The 21894-nt window shown below is 38.0% G+C and overlaps 2 protein-coding genes across 4 annotated transcripts; both read left to right on the top strand.

Annotated features, from left to right (window-relative positions):
* Positions 1-911: 911 nt before the first annotated feature.
* LOC147624381 (uncharacterized) lies at positions 912-2063 on the top strand. 2 transcript variants are annotated; one of them, XM_086819949.1, is made up of 2 exons: positions 912-1142; positions 1313-2063. In XM_086819949.1, the coding sequence occupies exons 1-2, from the start codon at positions 1069-1071 to the stop codon at positions 1623-1625; spliced, it is 387 nt and encodes a 128-aa protein (XP_086676075.1). In that variant the 5' UTR covers positions 912-1068; the 3' UTR covers positions 1626-2063. The 2 variants fall into 2 exon arrangements, with proteins under 2 accessions (XP_086676075.1, XP_086676074.1); XM_086819948.1 differs by having other exon boundaries at positions 917-1142; positions 1298-2063.
* A 9162-nt stretch (positions 2064-11225) lies between these two features.
* On the top strand, positions 11226-12356 carry LOC147624380 (uncharacterized). 2 transcript variants are annotated; one of them, XM_086819947.1, is made up of 2 exons: positions 11226-11435; positions 11606-12356. In XM_086819947.1, the coding sequence occupies exons 1-2, from the start codon at positions 11362-11364 to the stop codon at positions 11916-11918; spliced, it is 387 nt and encodes a 128-aa protein (XP_086676073.1). In that variant the 5' UTR covers positions 11226-11361; the 3' UTR covers positions 11919-12356. The 2 variants fall into 2 exon arrangements, with proteins under 2 accessions (XP_086676073.1, XP_086676072.1); XM_086819946.1 differs by having other exon boundaries at positions 11237-11435; positions 11591-12356.
* The last annotated feature ends 9538 nt before the right edge of the window (positions 12357-21894 follow it).

Below are 21894 nucleotides of genomic sequence, written 5' to 3'. Positions count from 1 at the left end.
TATTGTCATTTATCTTCAAGGTCAATCATCCTTATCATGTTTCTAATGCCCTTAGTCCATGTTGTATATAACTTTCCCATCACAATATTATTACTTGTAGAGGGAGAGACTTGGAGATGCAAACTTTTGCATCCAAGTCTTCAATCACTCCAGAAGGAGGTGGATTTTATACTTATAAGAAAATTATTTTTCCAAAATGGGTGCCATCCATGAAAGGCCAATATAATGCTAGATAGAAATCTTTTTTGCCCATTTAAAATAGGGATTAGTCATTGAACCTATCCATTTTCATTATGTGAACGTACACTAAATGTTGGTGTTTTAATAATGTATAAAAATTTCTCCTATATTTAGGGCTATGAAAATCAATGACCGATTTTCTTTTATTCCAACATGTAAAAGTACAATATAATGCCATTCTTTTTTAATTCGCTTGATCTTTGATGGGCAATGGTAGTCAATGTGCATGACCTTTTTAAGCTAAAGCCTGAGAGCTTTCTATGACTGTCACATATTCAAATGAAGATAAATCGTATACTAAATGTCAGTGTTTCAACTGTCATTGGCCATGGCCTTTGAACTAAGGAGTGAGTTTGTTAAGGTGTGATGATTGTCACTAAAATGGTCATTTCTGGCTGGTCCCCTCATCAAAGGATGTCCCCTTATGTCCTCTCAAGTTCCAAGGATATGCATGGCTCACGGATACCTTTGATCTCTCTTTTCAATGGCCGAATCGCTCGTGGATCTTTTTGTTTCCCTTTAATCGCCATCAACAAACCTTTAACCTTAGAAAAAGCTATAAGGTAGGGGGATGGTGGGCAAGTGACGTGGATTCTTGTACGATCCTTATTTTAGACCTTAAGAAAATAGAAGAGCGTAGAACACTTTAGGACCATTTGGAATTGTTGTTGCTAGGGCACCTTAGTATAAGAAGGGGAGGACTTGAGAGAGAGAGAGAGTGAGAGAAAGTGCTTCCTTTTGGAACACCTTTGAAGGGGAGGACTTGAGAGAGAGAGAGAGAGAGAGAGTGTGTGAGAAAGTGCTTTCTTTTGGAACACCTTTGAACTGATGGCAAGATTTCCGAAACAAAGCTTGGTTGCTAAGCTGCTTACACAGGAATGCAAGACCAAACCCCACACACGGTGAGTTCGGCGAACGCCCTTGATCAGAGCTTGTCGTCTTGCCAAAGCCGGTGCTCTGATCCTGTGCATATTACTTACGTTAACATGTAAACAGAGGCTTGCTGCATGTAATTGTGCACATAATTATTATTCCCTATAAACTTCTCTTTGAGCAGAATTTCTTGGAGCAGATTGGCGACATGTTTCTACACAGATCTTGCTGCAGGCGGCAAAGCAGGCGGCAAAGCAGGCGCAGGCGCAGCAGAAGAAGAGGATGATTCGAACCAGAGAGTGAATTTTCTGAGTCCTCCCGGTGATCACCACAAGGCCTGCAGCTACTGGTGGGCCCCACACCCATGCACGGGCGTGTGGCTCCCTGAAGGCCAAGCTCTACACAGCTGTGGCACTCCCGTCAACCACCACTCCCAGACCCACGAAGTGCAGGAGCCCTGGTTCCGAGAAGACGACGTCCACTTGGAACCCCCCGCCCCCCACGCTTCATGATCCTCGGTATAGTTTTTGGTTAATCTCATACTCTCTTCTTTTTCTCTCCATGTCATTTAGTAGACCTATCAATCCTTTGGTTCTTTATGTATAATAGTAAATCCTATGTACAGGTCATTTAGTAGACCTATCAATCCTATGGTTCTTTATGCGCAATAGTAAGACATGCTAAATCCTATGCTTCTTATTATAGAATGATATTATCATTGTAAATGCACATCTAAACATAGTCATTTACCATCCCTCATTAGTAGTCCTAGTACTAGTTTCATCAAACTCTGTAAAATATAATACCTGCCCACTAGTTCCTAACTTTTCTTATATGCTCACACCTCTCCTTTCAGCTCATCTAGTCGCTCACTTTTACACTCATAACCATAGCGCTCTATTTGTAACTTCTTCCTTCAAAAGTATTACATATATACATATTGTTTATGAGACTGGGTGGTGGGACCAAAACAGTCCATGATGTTACTTCTTTTCTTAAAGGTCCATCATGTTCTAATTTTAGAACTTTTCTCGTCAAAAAAATAATTACAAAAGGCCATGTTGTTGTATTCAATACATTCTTTTCATCAAAATAACTATACTTTTTTGTGTCTTCACACATTGTGATTAATGTATCTACAATTAAGATCTTCTCAATAATTATACAATTTATTATTCCCAATAACTTTTATATGTACAATTAAGATTTTCTCAATGATTATACAATTCATCTTTTCCAATAACTTTTCAAACTTTCTAAAGAAGAAGTCTTATATTAATTATCCTCCATCTAGTACATTATACTCTTATCACTTTAAACAAGTGAAAAGTTTGTACATGATCTCTCAACAACTCTATGTGGTATGCAAAAGGAATAGTGCCATAGGGTTAATGATGGACTTGTAATAAAATTAAAGTGCCTATTATTCTTCCTCATGATCAATCAAATGATTGCCTAGGTTTAAAAAACCCAAGTGGCCTATGCCACATTTTTTCGCTTTTACTAGTTTGAATTGGTCTAATACTTTTGAGATAGTTTGATTGCAACTCAACTAAAAATACACAGTTAGTAAATTGAGTTCAATGGTATGTGTAATCTTGTATTTCATAATTTTGAGAGGGTTTTTTTGTTCCAACAAATTGATGTAGAGGTTTATAGTATACGTTTTCCATTATGTGTAAAAAAGTGCAAACACTCTTTCTTGTAAACACATAATTAATACATATGCGTACATATATAAATATATATAATATAACCACACGAGTTGGTAGACTTCTTCTCCAAAAATTACAAGACCTAAGGAATGTATTCTTCCTTGTAAGAATACTTTTGTTTCTGTAAACATAATACTAAAGATTTGCAAGTTTATATGGTATATTTCAATACAAAGTTTAATTTATGTATTTGAATTATCCTTCAAAAGTCTTTGGTAAGGAGAAGGCCTAAGAAGTCTATGTCAAAAAAATGAGAGACTTAAAGAAAGACTATAAGTCTAATAATATACAAATTTCATTAAAAAATACCGATGCACAAAAAGCACTTACTCTAAAGATCCTTAAAAGTAACCAAGGTTTTATATTCCCCATGCCTTAGACTCATCTTCATTCATGCAATCTAGGACTGGGATTTCATTGAAATCTTCACCTTGCTATGTTGAAAAGAGCTTACTCATTCATGTAATCAAGGGTTGTTCAAGCTTGTGGAAAGTAACCACAAATGCTTATGCTAAATATGTGGTAACATTCAAATATACAAAGAGGTTCTATACTTGATAGAGCAAATAATTTATGTGAGATGTATTGAAACATGTGTTTATGCCACCAAGAGAAGAATTAGTATACCGTGGGGGCTATTGAAGCTACACTCTCTACTAAGGAGATGATATGGCCACCAGCTATATGAGCTATAGTTAGAGATACAAGCACCCAAAAAAATCTTGAAAACAGCCAAACTACTCTTAGAAAGAGACCACAAGTGCTTGCTACTTTTGTGGTGATAATTTAGGGAGTAAATAATTAAAACATCAAACTCTCAATATGGCTACACTAATTAATTATGGCCAACAATATGTATATAGTGAACTTGAATATCATGTATGATGATCATTGTGTAGATCTCATCATAGTTATATCTTTTTATTTTTACTACATGTCCATAGGAGGCCTTAATCAAAAGATACAAGTTCCATGAGAAGCTAGGCTCATCTTCTTGGATATTCATATACATCACTCAACCATACATATTTGCATCCTTCACTAAAAGCATATATGAATCATCTTGAGCATAGTTTTTACTTCAATTATGTACATTATCAATGCTGGCCCAAAGTTTAATACTTTGATTTACCACATTGTGTTGAATAGCCATTACCATATTTGAGCCTTAATATGACGCTTTTAATATGCTCTCGAATCGTAATAACCCATACATGAAAAAGCAAGGCATCTAAGTAGAAGGAAAGGAAGCTTTTTCTAACACATTATGAGGATGTTGGGGATGACCTCTATAAAACCACCAGCAGACGTGCACAAGAAGAAAATGTAAAGCGGTTAGAATTATAGGATACTATAAAACCACCAGCAGACGTGCACACGAAGAAAATGTAAAGCAATTAGAATTATAGGACACTAAAATCCCATCTCCAAGGGCACTAATCAACTCTGCCAAAATCGTTAGTGGATCTTTTTTTTTCCCTTTAATTGCCATAAACAAACCTTTAACCTTAGAAAAAGCTATAAGGTAGGGGGATGGTGGGGAAGTGACATGGATTCTTGTACGATCCTTAATTTAAACCTTAAGAAAATAGAAGAGCATAGAAAACTTTAGGAAAGAGAGGCTAGCCATTTGTAATTGTTGCTAGGACACCTTATAGTATAAAAAGGGGACGACTCACAGGTGCATTGAGAGAAAAAGTGCTTCCTTTTGGAACACCTTTTAACTGATGGAAGATTTTCAAAACAAAGCCTTGTTGTCTCTTCTATGCATACATGTTTCGTTGTCTTTTCTTGGAATTTGACTATTCATACATGTTTTCTAGTCTTTTCTTGGAATCGGACTATTTCATACTTTTTTCTTTTATTTTAATGACTTTTCTATACATAAAAACTACTTTGTAAGATATTTACATACAATAAAAGTTCTTGTCTTCTAAACCTCACTATCATTTTAGAAAAGTCAACAAAGACATTTAAAGTTATTTTCCATTTCAAGTGGACTCTTCTAAATCTAACACTATAAGACAATGCTGCTATAAACGCGTTTCATACACGCGATAAATTACGGGCGCGTGTATGGTCGCGCATGTATTTGAATAGTATCGAGCGCGTGTATTTTGGCATTTAAATTCGCGTGTATATTGGCATTTACCAGCGCATGTATAAGCGCGTGTATATACACGCAATTATACACGCATCAATACACGCACCAATTCATGCATCAATACACGCTTTATTAAGAAAAACTAAATCCCTTTACAAAATTAAAAACTATTTTCTTTAAACCATCTCATAGTACATTACAGTATATATCATTACACAATCTTACTACATGCATTTACAACAATGAAATATATTCAAAAATAAATCATGAGATGATAATTAAAAGACAAAACATACAATAGAAATGTCATCAATTTAGAACGATACAGTGACGAATTGGTTAGGGTTCGATCTCATCTTCAATAAGATCCATCCTTGCCAAACGATCAACATCAATATCCATTTGATCAATTTGTAAGGCTACGATTAAATTTATTCCACTCTCGTCGACGCTTTGCGTGCTCTCGTCGCGCGTAGGGTACCATGTTAGGGTGTGGTACTGCATCCTCCTTCAATTAGAGTTTATATATTACAACTCCATTAATTTAATTTGGATACCATGAGTCATTTGAATACTATCAATTTACATCTACTCACCTCTAAACCTGTTTGTGTCCATTCTCTATACATGGAGATGTGATTCAAGGTAATTCGACATGCTCGTACAATGCATCCTTGACATCGATTACACATACACTTGATCCTTTGTCCCAACCACACATCGCGATTACGATAACGCATTGTCTCATCTTCACCAGAATTGCTTGAGGAGGTTGATGATATCCTATGTACAAATCAAAAAACACAAAATCATAATCTATTTTTAATGAAAGTATAGAAATCGCCTGTATTTACACGGCTACATCCTGAAAATCGCGTGTATTAACACGGCTATATCCTAAAAATCGCGTGTATTAACGTGGCTACTTCCTGAAAATCGCGTGTATCAACGTGACTACATCTTGAAAATTGCGTGTATAAAAGCGGCTAGATCCTAAAAATCGCGTGTATAAACGCGACTGATTTATCATAAACGCAAAAATACACGCGTTTCTGCACGCGACGACCTGTTTAAACTAAAAATAACCCGCCTTCCCCAAATAAACATTTTGAACTAACATATCTGCTCTCTTTTGTTTTCGCCTCTTCCAACATAGCACTAAACCTAAGTGCAAGGAGCAGACAAGGAGCACACACGGGTGAAGGAAACCGACCAAAAAGAAGACTCACTTTTTCAGAGGTGAGTCAGTTTGTCCTTTGCCTTGTCTCTTTCTTCAGATTTGTTTATTCTATTGTCTCTTTCCTTTATGGGTTTGTCTCCGTCCTTTTCCTTCTCTGGTTGTTGAACGATTCTGACAGGGGCGACAGTGGGCCTTTTATAAGGACACATTGTCGGAGGTCGGTCGTTTTCAAAAAAAAAATTTACAGGTCGCGTGTAGAAACGCGTGTATTATCTGCGTGTATCCTGTCTGCACACACTGTTCACGCGCATATACACGCGTTTGTGGACGGGTGTATACACGCGTTTCTGGACGGGTGTATACACGCGTTACTGTCGCTTCCTTCTTCTTATAGCCAGAAATGCTGTTGTGTTGTTGCCTCACCTGCCTCCTTCTCCTTGGCTGCTACAGCACCCAGCACATGGCACATCTCCTTCTCTTTGCTTCTTTTTGTTCAATCTGCTGTGAGCTTGCTTGCGCTTGTTGCCATTCATTTTCCTCTTCACAACTCCAAGTTGAGGTTTCCAAGTGTGGCCATAGATATGGCTATTGTGAGCTCCTTGAGGTTTCCAAGTGTGGCCATAAATATGGCTATTGTGAGCTCCTTGAGCTCTAAATTGCATGTCTTTTACCACAGCATGCTTCATGAATGCATCCTTCTTGATACACAAGATGGATGTTGTGGTGATAGTGATGTAGTTTTTGAAGAGTTGTAGTAGGAGGATAACTCTGTAGTTCTGAGTGTTGTTGAAGATGTGAATTCTCTAGATAGTGATGTCAGTTTGATGGTGGAAAATCATATGTGCGCCTAGCTTGCATTTGTGCTTTGATGCAATCATGTATATACTTTTATTTTTGCAGATTCTTTATGGATATTCCAGGTTCTTCATCCGATCCATTTGCGTACAGCAATTGGATGATGGAGATGCTAAATCATTTTGGGCGCCATCCTGGTCCAGTTGAGCTTACAGAGTACATGTATGCCCATCCCCCTCCTTCCATGCCTGGTGTCTATACCCCTACCGCGAGTCTCCAGGGCACTCCACTGCCGTCTATGCCTACGAGTCCGACGAGACGGCATGCAGCTTCTCCTCTTCCACGCCCACCGAGGAGACATACCTCGTCCCAGACACACTCACGCACACCCTCCCAAGCACCGTCACGTCAGGGCTCACAGCCACCATCACGTACTCCCTCAGAGCCACCGTCACGTCAGGGCTCACAGCCACCGTCACGTACTCCCTCAGAGCCACCGTCACGTCAGGGCTCACAGCCACCGTCATGTAGACAATCCCCCAGTCGTGACTCCACCCGCAGCAGTAGGAAGAGTGGGAGTGGAGGATGCGGCGGGTGCTTTGGTGGGAGAGGTATTAGGGCACGCGGTGAGAGAGGAGATAGAGGGAGAAGAGTTAGAGGAGACAGTTCGGAAGAGGAGGAGATGAGAGAGGTGGAGGGAGTGATCTGCTATGATGTGACGGATAGGGGCGGGATAGTGATGGATGCGAGGGGGAAAGAGGTAATGGAGTACATGCGTGGGGTAGTATCAAACTTGTATAGAAATTATTTTATTAAGTTTAAAGATCAAAATAGCCGATTAGTTGGGGAGGTGATAGAGGCTATACATAGTCGGTACGCCAATCCCCCACATGCTACATTCTCGGATGTATGGCGAAGGACGCGAATAAGGGAGATCTTAAGCAATAAAAGATCTCACCTTAAAAAACTCGCGTACGATGATGGGCTAAATGTAGCTGCGGGTGGCTATTCTACCGAGAAACCTGCCCCCACTGCGCACAAACGCGAGTGGAAGGAGGCAAAGAAACGAGCAGAGGGTGGCGTGAAGAGCAGGCAGCATGTGGAGGCACGACGGATCCAGATGGAGACCATTGGATCTTCGCATTTCGGATCTGGCGGCGTCGAGTCATGGGAGGCAGAGTTCGTAAGTATCTTGCCACTTTATTTGATTGTTTACTTAATTCATTGATTCTATGATTGTTTTAATCTTACAAATTGTGTTGATTATGATACAGCAACGGGTTACGGGGAGGAAGCCCACAGCCCACGATACTGGGTATGCTCGCCGGCATAGGAGACGTGACACGTGTGCCATCTTCAGAGCCGAGGGACGTATTACGGATGCGCAGTTTGAGATGGCCATGAGACCATACGGTCGACAGGTACTTGAAAACTCTAAACGAATGATTTTGGTTTATTGAATTACATATATATATACTTATATACTATATATTACTTGAACAGGCACAAGTTGCTGATGATCCACCCGCCGCCACTGCAGAGGGTGGACGTGAGCACTACTCATCGGACATTCTGACCGATGTGAGCTCATCTGAGCATGGAGGGAGCACCGAGTCATCATCTGGGTCTGAGTAGTACTCAGACTTATAGTATCACATTCCATATTGATGATGTGGTTGTATATATATTTTTTGTAACTGAAGCCATGGGCTACTTCAACATATGGATTCCCTTGTATATATATGTGAAATTTTGATAGTAATATTGAATCGTGAATCGATAGTATTGCATTCATGTCTGTCTTGAATCGTGTATTGACAATGTATGCATTCATGTCGCTCTTGTCTTAATCTTCCTCATGTATATATGTGTGAAATTTTGATAGTAATATTGAATCGTGAATCGATAGTATTGCATTCATGTTTGTCTTGAATCGTGTATTGACAATGTATGCATTCATGTCGTTCTTGTCTTAATCTTCCTCGTGGATATCTTCCTCGTTGGATGGTCCAATGCACCCAAAAAAAAACCAGAGAGTGTTATTGGGTGCTCGAATGCTGGAACAGCATTCAGGTACCAAATAGCACTCTCTGGATTTTTTTTTTGGCTCTCTGTTCGCGTGTATAAACGCATCAAATCTGCAAAAGTCACGTGTATATATGCGGATAATCTGAAAATACGCATGTATAAACGCATCAAATCTGAGAAATACGCGTGTATAAGCGCATCTGAAGTGACAAAACGCGTGTATACACGCTTGTATCAGTGCGTCTAAACGCAGCTGAACTGACAGAACGCGTGTATACGCCCGTGTATCAGCGCATCTGAACAGTCCTATACACGCGCTTTTACACGCATGTCTCTGGCCGCGATTATACACGCGCTGATACACGGGCCCGCTACTTTTTTTCACAAATCATTTTTAGCGGCTAGGAGCGCGGGTATGAGCCCGATCCCTTGTAGTGTAAATTAGTTTTCCTTCATATGTTGCCTAATATCAAAGCACACCTATCTTTGTGTTATTAGATCCCCTATTTAGGTACAGGGAACTACCCATGCTTGTCTTTTAAATTTTGAAGACCAAAGAGGTTCTACCCATGCAATCACTCTAGCAAAATGTATTATATCAATGGGAGCTAATATGATTCATTAAATCATGCAATATGTAGTGTATACACTCTATACATGGTATATAGGGGGTCTATTTATAGGCCTCCTTTAAATTATGTATACATGAGGGGTGTCTAGAATAGGGAAGGATGAATATATCATATACATTCTAATAACCTTTAATTAAAAGGTTCTAAGAACCTTTAATTAAAAGGCTCTAAGAACCTTTCATTAAAAGGAGGTTCTATACATTAGCGTTCCGAAAAATGTCTCAAAAATGTATTATACGGGATGTGATAGGAGAATTATTAAATTATCATTTTTAATTACACTTTGGAGAGATATAAAAGTGTTTATAGAAAAGTACATCTTTTGAGTTCATTTCTATTTTTGTAAAGCTTCTCACTAGCTTTTATGAGACAAACCTCGATTTCTTGTCCTCTTCCTTACATATACTTGTACATATTTCCGCTTGTTCACATAAATATATTCATTTCTTGGAACTATGTTAACTTGGTCAATGGAGCACCAAGCCCATATCATTAACAAGTCTCAAAAGAGCTCATAAAATATCCTAAAGTTGTACATGCATGTTCATATTATGAAGTGACTTAGACTTTTGATAGTGTTTTTTTATGAAATGTCTTCGAGTGAATTATATATTACCCAAGTTCACATCAGGTTTTAGGCTAGACTTTTGATTTTCAATGTTGAGATAATGAGTGCATGCACAAGTTGGCAACTTTAAGGTACATTCCAATGTAGAATCTTGGATGATAGAGGTAGGGAGTTGTGAGCTAGGGTATGCAATATTGTTATTTATCTTCAAGGTCAATGTTGTATATAACTTTCCCATCACAATATTATTACTTGTAGAGGGAGGGACTTGGAGATGCAGACTTTGGCATCCAAGTCTCCAATCACTCCACAAGGAGATGGATTTTATACTTATAAGAAAATTATTTTTCCAAAATGGGTGCCATCCATGAAAGGCCAATATAATGCTAGATAGAAATCTTTTTTGCCCATTTAAAATAGGGATTAGTCATTGAACCTATCCATTTTCATTATGTGAACGTACACTAAATGTTGGTGTTTTAATAATGTATAAAAATTTCTCCTATATTTAGGGCTATGAAAATCAATGACCGATTTTCTTTTATTCCAACATGTAAAAGTACAATATAATGCCATTCTTTTTTAATTCGCTTGATCTTTGATGGGCAATGGTAGTCAATGTGCATGACCTTTTTAAGCTAAAGCCTGAGAGCTTTCTATGACTGTCACATATTCAAATGAAGATAAATCGTATACTAAATGTCAGTGTTTCAACTGTCATTGGCCATGGCCTTTGAACTAAGGAGTGAGTTTGTTAAGGTGTGATGATTGTCACTAAAATGGTCATTTCTGGCTGGTCCCCTCATCAAAGGATGTCCCCTTATGTCCTCTCAAGTTCCAAGGATATGCATGGCTCACGGATACCTTTGATCTCTCTTTTCAATGGCCGAATCGCTCGTGGATCTTTTTGTTTCCCTTTAATCGCCATCAACAAACCTTTAACCTTAGAAAAAGCTATAAGGTAGGGGGATGGTGGGGAAGTGACGTGGATTCTTGTACGATCCTTATTTTAGACCTTAAGAAAATAGAAGAGCGTAGAACACTTTAGGACCATTTGGAATTGTTGTTGCTAGGGCACCTTAGTATAAGAAGGGGAGGACTTGAGAGAGAGAGAGAGTGAGAGAAAGTGCTTCCTTTTGGAACACCTTTGAAGGGGAGGACTTGAGAGAGAGAGAGAGAGAGAGAGAGAGTGAGAAAGTGCTTCCTTTTGGAACACCTTTGAACTGATGGCAAGATTTCCGAAACAAAGCTTGGTTGCTAAGCTGCTTACACAGGAATGCAAGACCAAACCCCACACACGGTGAGTTCGGCGAACGCCCTTGATCAGAGCTTGTCGTCTTGCCAAAGCCGGTGCTCTGATCCTGTGCATATTACTTACGTTAACATGTAAACAGAGGCTTGCTGCATGTAATTGTGCACATAATTATTATTCCCTATAAACTTCTCTTTGAGCAGAATTTCTTGGAGCAGATTGGCGACATGTTTCTACACAGATCTTGCTGCAGGCGGCAAAGCAGGCGGCAAAGCAGGCGCAGGCGCAGCAGAAGAAGAGGATGATTCGAACCAGAGAGTGAATTTTCTGAGTCCTCCCGGTGATCACCACAAGGCCTGCAGCTACTGGTGGGCCCCACACCCATGCACGGGCGTGTGGCTCCCTGAAGGCCAAGCTCTACACAGCTGTGGCACTCCCGTCAACCACCACTCCCAGACCCACGAAGTGCAGGAGCCCTGGTTCCGAGAAGACGACGTCCACTTGGAACCCCCGGCCCCCCACGCTTCATGATCCTCGGTATAGTTTTTGGTTAATCTCATACTCTCTTCTTTTTCTCTCCATGTCATTTAGTAGACCTATCAATCCTTTGGTTCTTTATGTATAATAGTAAATCCTATGTACAGGTCATTTAGTAGACCTATCAATCCTATGGTTCTTTATGCGCAATAGTAAGACATGCTAAATCCTATGCTTCTTATTATAGAATGATATTATCATTGTAAATGCACATCTAAACATAGTCATTTACCATCCCTCATTAGTAGTCCTAGTACTAGTTTCATCAAACTCTGTAAAATATAATACCTGCCCACTAGTTCCTAACTTTTCTTATATGCTCACACCTCTCCTTTCAGCTCATCTAGTCGCTCACTTTTACACTCATAACCATAGCGCTCTATTTGTAACTTCTTCCTTCAAAAGTATTACATATATACATATTGTTTATGAGACTTGGGTGGTGGGACCAAAACAGTCCATGATGTTACTTCTTTTCTTAAAGGTCCATCATGTTCTAATTTTAGAACTTTTCTCGTCAAAAAAATAATTACAAAAGGCCATGTTGTTGTATTCAATACATTCTTTTCATCAAAATAACTATACTTTTTTGTGTCTTCACACATTGTGATTAATGTATCTACAATTAAGATCTTCTCAATAATTATACAATTTATTATTCCCAATAACTTTTATATGTACAATTAAGATTTTCTCAATGATTATACAATTCATCTTTTCCAATAAATTTTCAAACTTTCTAAAGAAGAAGTCTTATATTAATTATCCTCCATCTAGTACATTATACTCTTATCACTTTAAACAAGTGAAAAGTTTGTACATGATCTCTCAACAACTCTATGTGGTATGCAAAAGGAATAGTGCCATAGGGTTAATGATGGACTTGTAATAAAATTAAAGTGCCTATTATTCTTCCTCATGATCAATCAAATGATTGCCTAGGTTTAAAAAACCCAAGTGGCCTATGCCACATTTTTTCGCTTTTACTAGTTTGAATTGGTCTAATACTTTTGAGATAGTTTGATTGCAACTCAACTAAAAATACACAGTTAGTAAATTGAGTTCAATGGTATGTGTAATCTTGTATTTCATAATTTTGAGAGGGTTTTTTTGTTCCAACAAATTGATGTAGAGGTTTATAGTATACGTTTTCCATTATGTGTAAAAAAGTGCAAACACTCTTTCTTGTAAACACATAATTAATACATATGCGTACATATATAAATATATATAATATAACCACACGAGTTGGTAGACTTCTTCTCCAAAAATTACAAGACCTAAGGAATGTATTCTTCCTTGTAAGAATACTTTTGTTTCTGTAAACATAATACTAAAGATTTGCAAGTTTATATGGTATATTTCAATACAAAGTTTAATTTATGTATTTGAATTATCCTTCAAAAGTCTTTGGTAAGGAGAAGGCCTAAGAAGTCTATGTCAAAAAAATGAGAGACTTAAAGAAAGACTATAAGTCTAATAATATACAAATTTCATTAAAAAATACCGATGCACAAAAAGCACTTACTCTAAAGATCCTTAAAAGTAACCAAGGTTTTATATTCCCCATGCCTTAGACTCATCTTCATTCATGCAATCTAGGACTGGGATTTCATTGAAATCTTCACCTTGCTATGTTGAAAAGAGCTTACTCATTCATGTAATCAAGGGTTGTTCAAGCTTGTGGAAAGTAACCACAAATGCTTATGCTAAATATGTGGTAACATTCAAATATACAAAGAGGTTCTATACTTGATAGAGCAAATAATTTATGTGAGATGTATTGAAACATATGTTTATGCCACCAAGAGAAGAATTAGTATACCGTGGGGGCTATTGAAGCTACACTCTCTACTAAGGAGATGATATGGCCACCAGCTATATGAGCTATAGTTAGAGATACAAGCACCCAAAAAAATCTTGAAAACAGCCAAACTACTCTTAGAAAGAGACCACAAGTGCTTGCTACTTTTGTGGTGATAATTTAGGGAGTAAATAATTAAAACATCAAACTCTCAATATGGCTACACTAATTAATTATGGCCAACAATATGTATATAGTGAACTTGAATATCATGTATGATGATCATTGTGTAGATCTCATCATAGTTATATCTTTTATTTTTACTACATGTCCATAGGAGGCCTTAATCAAAAGATACAAGTTCCATGAGAAGCTAGGCTCATCTTCCTGGATATTCATATACATCACTCAACCATACATATTTGCATCCTTCACTAAAAGCATATATGAATCATCTTGAGCATAGTTTTTACTTCAATTATGTACATTATCAATGCTGGCCCAAAGTTTAATACTTTGATTTACCACATTGTGTTGAATAGCCATTACCATATTTGAGCCTTAATATGACGCTTTTAATATGCTCTCGAATCGTAATAACCCATACATGAAAAAGCAAGGCATCTAAGTAGAAGGAAAGGAAGCTTTTTCTAACACATTATGAGGATGTTGGGGATGACCTCTATAAAACCACCAGCAGACGTGCACAAGAAGAAAATGTAAAGCGATTAGAATTATAGGATACTATAAAACCACCAGCAGACGTGCACACGAAGAAAATGTAAAGCAATTAGAATTATAGGACACTAAAATCCCATCTCCAAGGGCACTAATCAACTCTGCCAAAATCGTTAGTGGATCTTTTTTTTCCCTTTAATTGCCATAAACAAACCTTTAACCTTAGAAAAAGCTATAAGGTAGGGGGATGGTGGGGAAGTGACATGGATTCTTGTACGATCCTTAATTTAAACCTTAAGAAAATAGAAGAGCGTAGAAAACTTTAGGAAAGAGAGGCTAGCCACTTGTGATTGTTGCTAGGACACCTTATAGTATAAAAAGGGGACGACTCACAGGTGCATTGAGAGAAAAAGTGCTTCCTTTTGGAACACCTTTTAACTGATGGAAGATTTTCAAAACAAAGCTTGGTTGTTAAGCTACTTACACAGGAATGCAAGACTGAACGCCACACACGATGAGTTAGGAAAATGCCCTTGATCAGATCTTGTCGTGTTGCCAAAGTTGGTGCTCTGATCATGTGCATTTTACATACATTAACATGTAAACAAAGGCTTGCTGCATGTAATTGTGCACATAATTATTCCCTATAAACTTCTCTTTGAGTAGAATTTTCCTTCAAAAGAATTGTATATATATTTTGTTTATAAGACTTGTGGGACCAAAATAGTCCATGATGTTACTTCTTTTCTTGAAGGTCCATGATGTTCTAATTTTAGAACTTCTCTCCTCAAAAAAATTATTACAAAAGGCCATGTTATTGTATTCAAGACATTCTTTTCATCAAAATAACTATACCCTTTTATTTCCTCACACATTGACACATGATGAATGTATCTAGAATTAAGATTTTCTCAATAATTATACAATTTAAAATTCCTAATAACTTTATTATCTACAATTAAGATTTTCTCAATGATTATACAATTTATCTTTTCCAATAACTTTTCAAACTTTCTAAAGAAGAAGTCTTATATCAAGTATCCTCCATCTACTCTTATCACTTTAAACAAGTGGAAAGTTTGTACATGATCTCTCAACAACTCTATGTGGTATGCAAAAGGAATAGTGCCATAGGGTTGATGGACTTGTAATTAAATTTAAGCTCGTATTATTCTTCCTCAGGATCAAGCAAATGATTGCCTAGGTTTAAAAAACCCAAGTGGCCTATGCCACATTTTTTCGCTTACTAGTTTGAATTGGTCTTATACTTTTGAGATAGTTTAATTGCAACTCAACCAAAAATAAATAGTCACTAAATTGAGTTCAATGGTGTGTGTGTAAGATTCTTGTATTTCACAAATTTGAGAGGGTTTTTTTGTTTCAACAAATTTGAGAGGGTTTTTTTGAAGAGGTTTATAATCTGCATTTTCCATTATGTGTAAAAAAGTGCAAACACTCTTTCTTGTAAACACATAATTAATACATATGTGTACGTATATAAATATATATATTTATATCAATATATATATTTATATAAATATATATATTTATATAAGTATATACAATATAACCACATGTGTAAATAGAAATTTGGTAGACTTCTTCTCCAAAAATTACAAGACCTAAGGAATGGATTCTTCCTTGTAAAAATACTTTTGTTTGTGTAAACATAATATTGTAGATTTGCGAGTTTATATATTATATTTCAATACAAAGTTTAATTTATATATTTCAATTATCCTTCCAAGGTCTTTGGTAAGGAGAAGGCCTAAGAAGTCTATGTCAAGAAAATGAGAGACTTAAAGAGAGAATATGAGTCTAATAATATACAATTTCATTAAAAAACAATGATGCACAAAAAGCACTTATTCTAAAGATCCTTAAAAGTAACCAAGGTTTTATATTCCCCATACCTCAAAGTCCTCTTCATTTTTGCGATCTAGGACTGGAATTTCATGTCAATCTTCACCTGGCTATGTTAAAAAGAGTTTACTCATTACTCATAACATAGCGCATGTAATCAAGGGTTGTTCAAGCTTGTGGAAAGTAACCACAATTGCTTATGCTAAATCTGTGGTAGCATTCAAATATACAAAGAGGTTGTACACTTGATAGAGCAAATAATTTGTGTGAGATGTATTGAAACGTGTGTATTCCACCAAGTGAAGAATTAGTATACCGTGGGCTATTAAAGCTACACTCTCTACTAAGGATGATATGGTCAACAGCTATATGAGCTATAGTTAGAGATACAAGAACTAGAACAGATCTTTAAAAGCAGCCAAACTACTCTTAGAAAGAGACCACAAGTGCTTGCTACTTTTGTGGTGACATTTGGAGAGTAAATAGTTAAAACATCAAACTCTCAATATGGCTACACTAGCTAATTATGGCCAAAAAACCTTGATTATTTTATTTTTCTTTTAAAGAAAGAAGCATATTTCCATGTGGTAGGACTAAAGAGCTCATTCAAAACTTCCATGCATAGCTGCCTAAGTCTACATAATAAGGACATTATATGATGATAGAAATAAAAACTGATGAATGGATAGCTCCCCCAAAATAATAAATCTTACTTTTTCATGTCTTCCTCATCCAGATCTCCATTTAAAAGTTATGTTTCATATAAGATGGTATGAAAGGACTATATGCTTACTAAAAGTAATATGTATATAGTGAACTTGGATAGCATGTATGATGATCATTGTGTAGATTTCATCATAGTTGTATCTTTTATTTTTACTAGATCTCCATATGAGACCATTTCCTTTGTTTAAAGTTTTAACAAGCTACTTTACATTCTAAAAAATGGGATAAAATTTTATACTCACTTTTAGATCATTTAAGAAAAACATAACTATTTAAAATTAAGCTAAATTTTAATGCTAAAATAACATTCTCTATAGTTCCCAAATGCATATGATACATTACCCATTTTTCTCATAATGGTGTTAGAGTAAAAGAGACATAAGGCCTAAGCATGTTATGATATACTTAAACTAGACCTTCATACTTGTTGCTTTTATTTTGATGACCTCTTCTATGCATACATGTTTCGTTGTCTTTTCTTGGAATTTGACTATTCATACATGTTTTCTAGTCTTTTCTTGGAATCGGACTATTTCATACTTTTTTCTTTTATTTTAATGACTTTTCTATACATAAAAACTACTTTGTAAGATATTTACATACAATAAAAGTTCTTGTCTTCTAAACCTCACTATCATTTTAGAAAAGTCTGATAAAAAACAGAAGCAGGAGGCAGCACACACAAGGGAAGCAAACCCTAATCCATAATCATCAACCATAAAGAAGGAGAGAAGCCATAGTCACAATCTCTCTCACACACACAAAGGAGAACACAACATAGTGTTATGTCCACACTACAAAGTAAACCTAATGTAATGTCCACACCACACATGACCTACTGGACGCGGTCATAAACACACCACACGATATCTATCTACCATACTGTCACTCTGTCAGCACCCATGTGCTATCCTCTAGCTGTATACGAGCTTGACATTTCAACACTCCCCCTCAAGCTCGACATGTCCATCTCTAGGACTCCCAATCTAGTACGGAAATACTCGAACTTATCCTTACCAAGTGCTTTGGTAAAGATATCTGCAACCTGCTCATCTGTCTGCACATATGTCAAATCAACATGCCCATCTAGCACCTTCTCTCTGATGAAATGATAGTGGACCTCAATATGTTTGGTCCTGGCATGATAAACTGGGTTGCTAGCAAGCTGAATACTACTCATGTTGTCACAATGAATGACAACTCTCATATCACTATGTAGCCTGACATTATCTAGCAACTTCTTCAACCACATAGCCTCACATGTAGCTATGGCTACTCCACGATACTCTGCCTCTGTGGTAGATAAAGCAACTGTAGGTTGCTTTTTACTGCTCCAACTCACAGCTCCACTACCAAGGCTGAAAACATAGCCACTGGTAGATCTCCTGTCATATGCACTACCGGCCCAATCTGCATCTGTATATCCATAGACATGCATGTCTTTTCCTGCCTCATAGAAAAGACCATAATGCGCGGTAGTTTTGACATATCTCAGAATCCATCTCACAGCATCCAAGTGAGGTTTACGAGGACTCTGCATAAACTGACTCACCAAACCAACTGCATAACTGATATCTGGCCTCGTAATGGTCATGTAGATAAGGCTACCAACCATTTTCCTGTACATGGTGATATCATCAAGCTCATCACCCAAATCAGCCCTAAGCTTCATGTTTTGCTCTAATGGTGTCAACATTGGTTTGCATGCTGTCATACCATACTTTGCCAGCATGTCAAGTGCATATTGCCTTTGCACCAACCATATACCCTGGTTCGTTCTAATCACCTCAATGCCAAGAAAGAACCTCAAATCACCAAGGTCTTTCATATCAAACTCTTTGCATAAAGAGGCCTTAACCTCATCAATGCCTTTCCCACAATCACCTGTGATAATCAGATCATCAACATAAATGACTATCATCACGATACCATCATGTGTCTTCTTCACATAAAGTGAAGAGTCTGCATTTCCAACCACAAATCCAATACTGACAAGATATTTGCTGATCTTGTCACTCCAAGCACGAGGTGCTTGTTTCAAACCATAGAGTGCTTTCTTTAACCTGCAAACAAAAGTGGGATATTTTGGATGTACATATCCTTCTGGCTGTTCCATGTACACCTCTTCTTGTAGTTCACCATTCAAGAAGGCATTTTTTACATCCATTTGATGTAAAGCCCAACCTTTTTGTGCTGCTAATGCAATGATAGACCTCACTGTAGCCATCTTAGCCACTCGGCTGAAAGTTTCATCATAATCAAGACCATAAGTTTGTGCATATCCTTTAGCGACCAGCCTTGCCTTATGTCTCTCTAGGCTGCCATCTGACTTGCACTTTACCTTATACACCCATTTGCATCCAATTGCATTCTTTCCTTTAGGTAACTCAGCCAATTCCCATGTATCATTTTTGTCCAAAGCATTCATCTCTTCATCCATGGCTTTCTCCCATACAGGCTCTCCAACAGCCTCTGTATAGCATGTAGGTTCCACATGCTTTACCATAGATGTCATGTATGCATAGTGCATAGCAAAATCTCTATATGTCAATCTCTCCACTGGATATCTGACTCTCTGGGACCTCCGCAATGCATGCGGGTCACTCTGTACACCTGTAACTCGAGCATGTGGTGGCACATATCTGTCCTGCCTAGCACCAGGTGTACGTACAACAGGTATCCCGAGCTCCTCATCCAAACTCTTTGAGCTAGAGGACTCATAGCCTGTGATCCCAATTCCTTCAACTTTCTTCTTGCCTTTATCCATAGCACTACTCCCAGTGCTCACACTCTCATGTCTCAGACGTCCTGACCATGGACGTACACTGCTACTACTCTCAGCTTCTGCTGCTGGCCCAGACATAGTAATAGAGCTAGAACTTGCTTGTGATGGCAAGTTCACAGGCACATTAGCCTCAAGTGTGTCAATGACTCCCTCATCTCTTGCTTTGTACCAACTAGCAAGCTCATCAAACACCACATCACGTGAGATGACTACTTGTCTAGTTTGAGGGTTATAACATTTGTAGGCCTTTCGATCCTGTGCATATCCAACAAATACACATTTCTCTGCCTTAGGATCCAACTTCCGTCTTCTTTCATCAGGCACATGAACATAAGCTACACATCCAAAGACTTTCAGATGTCCAATATCTGGCCTGTAACCTGTAAGCCGCATCTCTGGCGTGCTTCCATGAATGGCTGCTGTAGGTGATTTGTTTAGGATATACACTGCAGTAGCACATGCTTCTGCCCAATAGTAATCTGGCATGCTCTTTTCATTGAGCATTGCCCTTGCCACTTCACATACGACACGATTCTTTCTCTCAGCCACACCATTCTGCTGAGGTGTATACCTGCATGTCAACTGTCTCCTTATCCCATGCTTCCGCAAGAAATGCTCAAAAGCTTTTGAGGTGTATTCACCACCTCCATCTGTTCTCAGACACTTAATCCAATAGCCATATTGTTTTTCTACAAGAGCTTTGAAATCCATGAATTTTTCCAGCACTTCACTCTTCTCTCTCAAAAAATATATCCATGTCATCCTGCTGAAGTCATCTATAAATGTCACATAGTATAGACTTCCTTTGATAGATGGGTTTTGTGCTGGGCCCCATACATCACTGTGCACTATCTCAAGTGGTCTATTCTCATGTTTCCTTCTCTAGGAAACCTCAACCTTGCCTGCTTTCCAAACTGACAGGCTTCACAAACATGCATATGTCCATCATATTTAAATCGAGGCAATCCACTGACAATGCCTCTTGTTTGCATGTTCTTTAATCTTTGTATATTGACATGTCCAATCCTCTTGTGCCACATGTCAATGTCCTGCACAATCCCATTGCTCTTTGAAAACATGGCTGAGCTCAATTCTGGTATGCCTGCATCCAATTTGAACAACCTTCCTTCCTTCTTGCCCTTGGCAACCAATCTACAGCCATGCTTAAAATCTTCCACAAAACAGCCTTTCTCATTGAATCTGACTTGTAGTCCCTGCTCAACCATTTGTCCTACTGATGCCAAACTCTTTGTGATGGATGGTACATATAACACTTCTGACATATTTTTCACATTTCCATCATGCATCTTCAAAGGCACACTGCCAACATGTGTTATAAGATGCTGAGTATCATCTCCTGTGACCACATAACCATTTGTATCCAATGGTTGCATCTTCTCAAACCACTCACCATGACATGTCATGTGGTTTGAGGCACCTGAATCCATATACCATGACTCATCTCCTGCATTCTGAGAATCCATTGTCGCCATAACATGCTTCATTGCAAAAAGATGATTCGAACTCCCATCATTGTTACTGGTAGATGCATAATTTCCATGTTGTGGTCTTCCATTCCTCACATCATTCTGCTTTTTGTAACAATCTTTTGCCAAATGTCCAAGTTTGCCACAATAGTAACATTCAATCCCATTCAAATTTTGTTGAGGACCTTGCCATCGTCCTCTATTACGAGCACCTGTTCCAAATCTCCCCCTATGGGATTGAAATCCACGACCTCCACGTGATCCAAATGATGACTGTGAATTCTGAAAATTCTGATTTGATTGTGGTTGAGTAGACCTGTCATTCCAACCACGTCCTCCACGGCCTCGAGGAGTAAATCTCCCCCTGCCTCGAGAGCCTCTAGATGAGTAAAAAGCCTGATATCTTGCATGTTCATCATTGCTTGACGAGGATGCACCACCTGTAACACTCATACCACCAAGGCCAAGCTTCAATTCTTCAACAATGAGTAGTGACACAAGCTCATTAAAGTCTGGCATTCCTCCCAACCTTACTGAGATGGAAGTGTCAAAAGATTTGTACTCTTTGCCTAAACCACGCAATGTGAGAGCAACCAAATCATCATCATCCATCGGGGCATGGATTGA

The sequence above is a fragment of the Cibotium barometz genome, chromosome 25, assembly GCF_041138505.1.
Source record: "Cibotium barometz isolate CiBa-2024 chromosome 25, ASM4113850v1, whole genome shotgun sequence".
NCBI classification, from domain to species: domain Eukaryota; kingdom Viridiplantae; phylum Streptophyta; class Polypodiopsida; order Cyatheales; family Cibotiaceae; genus Cibotium; species Cibotium barometz.
Note: the sequence above shows the minus strand (reverse complement) of the source record. Positions and strands in the feature narration are given on the sequence as shown.

Bases quoted from the DNA above. Each gene is read 5' to 3' on its own strand.
- LOC147624381 (XM_086819948.1), top strand. From the start codon at position 1,069: ATGGCAAGATTTCCGAAACAAAGCTTGGTTGCTAAGCTGCTTACACAG. The intron at 1,143-1,297 runs GTGAGTTCGGCG...CTCTTTGAGCAG, and splicing joins AAGACCAAACCCCACACACG to AATTTCTTGGAGCAGATTGG.
- LOC147624380 (XM_086819946.1), top strand. From the start codon at position 11,362: ATGGCAAGATTTCCGAAACAAAGCTTGGTTGCTAAGCTGCTTACACAG. The intron at 11,436-11,590 runs GTGAGTTCGGCG...CTCTTTGAGCAG, and splicing joins AAGACCAAACCCCACACACG to AATTTCTTGGAGCAGATTGG.